Source organism: Nelumbo nucifera, chromosome 4, assembly GCF_055504915.1.
Source record: "Nelumbo nucifera cultivar China Antique chromosome 4, China Antique-T2T, whole genome shotgun sequence".
NCBI lineage: Eukaryota > Viridiplantae > Streptophyta > Magnoliopsida > Proteales > Nelumbonaceae > Nelumbo > Nelumbo nucifera.
The window spans coordinates 39074040-39080670 of NC_142652.1; the positions used below are offsets into that span (position 1 = coordinate 39074040).

The 6631-nt window shown below is 41.3% G+C and overlaps 1 protein-coding gene across 1 annotated transcript; it reads right to left on the reverse strand.

The window, feature by feature from the left end:
* Nucleotides 1-4241: 4241 nt before the first annotated feature.
* LOC104607253 (amino acid transporter AVT3B-like) lies at nt 4242-6380 on the reverse strand. Its single transcript, XM_010272850.3, has one exon. It carries the CDS (start codon nt 5749-5751, stop codon nt 4471-4473), a length of 1281 nt encoding a protein of 426 aa, XP_010271152.1. The 5' UTR covers nt 5752-6380; the 3' UTR covers nt 4242-4470.
* Between the last annotated feature and the right edge of the window lie 251 nt (nt 6381-6631).

Consider the following 6631-nt stretch of genomic DNA (forward strand, 5'->3'; position numbering starts at 1 on the left):
ATGGCACCAAGAGAATGAGAGGTAGAGGAAAGAGGGGGAATTCAATGAGGCGGTTTCGACAATTCCCCTGTGGCATCATGGAAGAGAACGAGAGGTAGAGGAAAGAGGGGGAGTTCAATGAGGCAGTTCCGACAGTTCCCCTATGGCATCATGGAAGAGAACGAGAGGGAGAGGGAAGAGGGGGTGTTCAACGATTCCCCTATGGCACCAAGGATGAGAGGTAGAGGAAAGAGGGGGAGTTCAATGAGGCAGTTCCGACAGTTCCCCTATGGCATCATGGAAGAGAACGAGAGGGAGAGGGAAGAGGGGGTAGGGGGTGTTCATGAGGCAATTCCTACGGTTCCCTGCTCAATGGGAGTTCAACGAGGCGTTCTCTGCTCAATGAACACAATTTCGTTCCTCCTCCTCTTCCATTTATCTGCTCCATGTAAGAGATGAATCCGAAGTCTACCTTCAATCCCCATGACACTAGTTTTTTCAAAGGAATCAGCAGGAGACATATGCCGCCACCGAAGCCCTTCTCGGATCTCTTTCCCTTCCTAACCTCCGCATTTTTCCGATGCCGCATTTGTATTTATCCGAACATGTGCTAACTAGATTTGAGAAGCCCAAGATTTGAGGATGAATGTATCTACCATGGATGTCCCAAAACCCTCCCTCTTCCCTAAACAATCTCAAAGCCAATGTCTTCGATCCATCACTATCATATCATCAGACTGACCATCAAATTGAAAAGAGTATTTTAAGAATTTTCATGATGTCACATGTGAACAATATTACAAAAAATTAATAGTAAGGAAGATTTTAGACAATTACCAGAAAACTTAAAAGTGATTTAAGACAATATGGAAATAGTAGAGGTAGAGTTATGATCAATTAACTAAACTATATGCTGAGGGGACTTTGTTTTAGCAGTTTGATTAAACCAAAGACACCGGAGTCAAAAGAAAGAATTTTCCTTGTGCCTCAAATGAATTAAGATTGAACATCATCTAAAAAAACAATCAAAAAGACTTATTCTGCAACCAAGTGACTTGGACACTTGCATGGAAGTACATAGGAAATTGATGCCATAATTTGATTTATAGTGTGGGTCCATGCCAAGTGCAGTTTATTTTTTGAGTCAAAAAATATCAATCAGAAAAGAGTGAATTTAAAAAACTAAATAAATAAAAATCCAAAAAGAACCTTCATAACAGTTGCTACCATGGTTTTCAAAACTGGACCAGACGGTATGGTCGGACCGGAAAAACTGAAAACTGGCCAGGTGACCGGCTCCGTTTTACCCCAGAAATATTATTTCCCCCAAAACCGTTGATTTGGTCAGCAAACCGCTGATCTAGGCATTTGACCCATTTGAACTGTTCACCGGTTTGACCGGTTTTTATTTTTTAAAATTTGATTATTTTTTTGTCAGAACGGACCATCCATTCGGTTCAAACAGTCGAACCATTTGACCCGGGAACCAAACCCTGACCGGTTCATTGTCCAAATCAGTTTTAAAAACCTTGGTTACCCCTCTACACCCAGGATTATATGCCAGTAATAGATAAAGTCTTCAAGAGCAAAAGCAGGACGTTTTTTTTGGCTTCCAAAACAATAGATGCATACGAGAGGGGGCTATGAGGGTTAAGGACGACTGTTAACCTAATTCAGGTAAGTGTGGGTATCAATTTCATGGAGGAGCCAGGAATCTGCAAAAAGCAAGCATGGTCACCAGAAATAATCTAACAGGGAGCACAAAGATAATTAAAAAAAAAAATCAAGTCGTTCTAGATGTGATAGGAAAGGGTCCACTTCTTGAAATTGAAATTGCTACCTTTTATAGAAAAAAAAATGAAACCAGGAGAAATGATCTACTTCCATGCTGGTCAAAACACCCCCTACACCAGACAAACCAGGAGAATTGATGAAACTAGTCTGTTTTAAAATCCACCCTTCTCCATTGCAGGAAATATACAACTTGCTTACAATGTCTCGGCAATCTATGGAACACTAAGCAGTTAAAAGCAAACTAGTACAGCTCAAAACAGAATCAATAAATGCTCTAACATATAAATGATGGTTAAAATGCATGCAACAGCTTAGGACCACGGTTAGACTTGAGGGGAAAATCAACAGAACACTAAATGGTATCTCAAATAAATAAATCAAAAGGACAAGAAACTCACATCAGGGTGACTCATTGGAGATCTCCAAGGGAGCCAGGGAGGAAATTCAGGGGAGTCTCTACTCTCTATCAATGAACCGACGAGGATGCAAGCATCATCTCCTTTGGATATCAAAAACAACTGCTGATAAAAAATTGGACCCTACCCACCACATGGTCAGGTAAAGCTAAATTTATGGGTGCTTACTAGGAAGAACACAAGGGCTCAGAGGATCTTTTAAGGGACCAGAAGCTGAGACTTTTGCAGCCTGTTCTGAACCTATTGGAAACACTACAGCCATTAGACACAACATTCAAGAGACAAGATTCTTAAGAGGACAGTCTTCCCAAGTACAGTGCAGTACAAAACTCTTTCAAAGATAGAATGCTATCATTATCCTGATCAGTTAAGTACTAGATCTGCTTTAAGACCTCTGACAATTGCCAATAGTAATAACATAAGCATAATGTTGTTATAGAACACAATAACAGCCTTTTCATTTCTTGTGCTTACCAGATGTCAAGGAAATATTAAATTGCTAATGAAGTTTCAAGTAACATACAAAAGGTTGCATAAAAAGATATAGGAAAAGAACATAGAAGCGCATAATAATATGATAGCATTTTGACCCTATGGCATACAATTAAGCATGCAGGAAAAAAAAAAAAAAGGAAACTGAAATACAAGAACACACAAAGCAGAACCATAAGTTTGAACCTTCTTCAATAGCCATCTCACAATAGAACAGATTATGAGTGCAAATTGCAATCCATTACAGTTCAAACGTCAATAATAATGAAAATAATAAAAGATAGAGAAGCCTGCAGCATTACTCATTCTTCAAAAGAATCCGTGGAGCAGATAGGCATCATTGCTTAGTGTCTGTGCAGATCCATGTGTTCCACAGAGAGGCTACAAGGTACTACAGGCCAACCAAATGAATGACCTAGATCCACATCTCCAGTGATAGACCAGAGAAAGCATAAAATTGCACGGTTGAACCTCGACAAGAAATTCTGCCTTACTCTAAAGAGCATACTGGTAGACTTTGATTTCAAGCACATAAACCTCAAAACTAAATCAATAAACAAAAGCTATCTACTTCTTTGGAGTCTCCAACTTAAAAACAGGTTGCAGGCCTGTTTTCCAGTGATTTTTTTTTCATCTCTATCAGTGTCTACCTCCACAAATCACTTTTGTGTACTTGAATATCAGAATCATCTTTGGCCAGGGAAGCTGACTAGCTGGGAGCAGAGCCTGTGTTGAAACTTGCTGATGTTTTTTGCAACAGTGACTTGACCTGCTGAAATGCCTGATGAAATAAATGCAGAGATCTATGTTGAAGCCTCCAAGCCAATTAGTTGAGACTGGAGGGTTTAAGCCTCCAAGAGTTCCTGCCCAAGGGTATTATTGATCAGTGACCCCTGGTGAAGTGAAGCAGAACCAGCAGGAATAGGAGGGAAAAGGACTAATGACTCCACTAGGAATTCGCCATTGGGTCACAGATCAAATGACTCAACCAGACAGCTCAACTTAATCAAATAAAATATATATGGTGAGGTTACAAAACCTATCCACTGTTGTCTGTGGTATGTTTGACCAAGTCAACATTTCTAAGAACCTGGCAAGCTAAAAATCACCATTGCTGTTGGACCCACTTAAACCTCTTCCTAATCATATCGATACAATAACCTCTGCATGTAAATATTTGTAAGTTAAATATACTATTTTGTTAAAATTCTACTTGTACACATGGGAAAATTAAAAAACAATTCTTGCATTGAATAAAAGCTTGCACAACATTAGGTAATTGAAATGCCAGAAGATTGAGCCATTGAGACATGTCTATGAAGCTCTAATAAGTAGTTTAGAGCTTAAAAAGAGTCTCCAAATTTCTATCTTCACTTTATACTGGAGTTAGGAAAGTAGAATTGCAAAAATAGAACCTGCTTTCCACACTACATCATCAAGGGATAGATGCTCATCAAACAAAGGGTTAGATGCTCATCAATTAGTTTTTGAGCAAAATAGGATTAACTATTAATAAACAATTTTAAGTAACAAGTAATCTAAATCCATAGTTCCATACAATTCATTCAATGAACCATGCAATTATTTAATTCTATTGATGAGCCATGCTCTAATTTAATATTATCTTCTGACAATGACTCGTAAAGATATAAAATTCAAATTATTTAAGACTAAATACAAATCAAACCAAGCATACAAACACCCTGTTGTTTGTATCAATAATATAATGTAATACAATCACGATCACATATTACACAGATTCATTGCTTCTCCTCGAAGTGGCCAAAACTCAAACCTTGGGAGCCAAAATCGCCATTAGGGAAGACCAGGTTCCGGAGATGCCAAAAATGATCCCCAAAACCACAATCACAATGTCCAAAACTAGTCCTTTCCATCCCACCTCATCCTTGAATACTAACAAGTGAAAGAGAGCAGGCAACACAAATCCTAACGCACAGCACACACTACTACCGACCAAAGACAGAAAATCAGCAAAATTAGGCACAAGCAAGGCAGCCAAGGTCACACCCAAAACCACAACCCACCTTAACCACATGCAATACCTTCCTTCACAAAGCCTCCTTTCAACTATCTCATAGACTGGGTTCATCATCAAAGGAAACGTGAAGAACAGATTCACACACAAACCCAACTGAACCAAGCTGCTCACTAGCCCTTTCCCAAGGTTGGTTGTGATTATATCTTTCGTATCTTCTCCAAAAGCAAAGTAACCCAGAGCTCCAAATGCTCCATACATCAACGTGATAAACGCCATGGAAAGGCCCAAAATCTTCCCAAATTTTTCCTTGTCTTTAGTCTCTGTTTCCAGTGGCAGAACCATTCCGATCCCTTCAAATGCATAAATAGCGACGCCCAGGCCGTAGAAGAAGACAGAAAGACCCCCAAAACTCTCCAAAGCAGGCCTTTGTTTTAGAAAGATAAATACGTCTTCCACCATAACAATACCCATCGCTCCAAGATCGACGACATCAGCAAAAATGCTCAAAGGGGCGAGATGGGTCAATGAAGAAATCGAGTTCAACCCTAATTGGAAAGGCAAGCACCCCCAGATGTAAAAAACCTTGGGCTTAAACCCCAATATGCGTGGGTCGAAATTGGTGGCGGTGGCCGAATTGAAAACATAGGCCAAGGTGTTGGCAATGAAGATGAGGTAGCTGACGCAGAACCCTGCTTGGGAGAGGACAATCATGGCGTCAACAGCGAATCGCCCAATTGGGCCGCAGACCGTGAAGCCGAGATCGCCAAAAGAGTTGATCTTGGAAAAGCCCTGAAGAGACTCCAGTTTCCGGCGGGTGTACACAAGAAGCATCATACAGTGATAGGTAAGGAAAGCAATGGTGGCAATCATGAGGATGCCGAAGACCCACCCGGTTTTCATGAAGGTGTAAGGCAGACCAAGGACGCCGGCTCCAACGATGGCGATGAAAACGTTGGCAAAGGTCTTAGGTTTCGATGACAGAGGTTGGGGCTTTCCGATAAGTGGTGTGTCTTCTCTGGCCAGTGGCCGAAGGCGATAAGAAGACGAACTCGCTTCCTTGTCGAACCCCATCTTTTAACTGCACGAAAACGCAGCAGAAACTATGGGTTTGATGCTGCAAGATGGGAAACCCTATCTGCTGTGGTTGGGTTAAGAGAACGCGGTTACGCGCCCCGGTTGTGATTTCCCAGCCCACGCAGTGAATTGGGTTCGATGAGTGTGCTGGCAACGACTGATTGACGAGGACGATGATCGAGATTCGAGATCGTTGTCTGAGGCAGCCGCTGTTATCAATGACGGCGCCGATGGGAGGACACTGAGAGAGACAAGGAGAGAGAAAGTAGGAGATAAGAGATGGTGGCGGCGAGTTTGCTGTACGGAGGTGCAGCTGCCAAAAGCAGTGATGGTACTGCAATATCAGGTGGTGTTCAGTGAAGTTGGGTGGCGGGTGGCCGGATGAAAAGAAACTAGAAGAAGAGGGGAAGGGGAGGGGAGGGAAAAGGAAGAAAGAAAGAAAGGGGGGATTGACCGGACTGATTCTCAGTTCCGATATTCCTTCCGATCGGCAGAGGAGGGAGAGAGAGAGAAGGGAAGGGGGGAAGTAGTAGGAGAAGAAGAAGAAGAGGGCGGCTGAGTTGAGCTGGCTGCAAGGAACGTTGAATGCAACGACTAGAGCAAAGTCAGCAGACACCACATAATGAGAATAGAGTCAGGTAGAGAGATGCTTCCTTAAAACGTTAAAACGTTGTGCAGTACAATGTACTGTTTACAAAAAAAGTTGAAATGGTTTTATTTCATCATCTTTTTGTCGAAAGTGGAAAGGATCTCGTCATCAGGGATTGTCTGATTACAATAAAAAGGAATCTAAATCTTAGACTGATCGACGTTCATGGGCCTACATTTCATTTTTTTATGCATGGGCTACATGATTCTTTTGTTTTTTTATTCATGA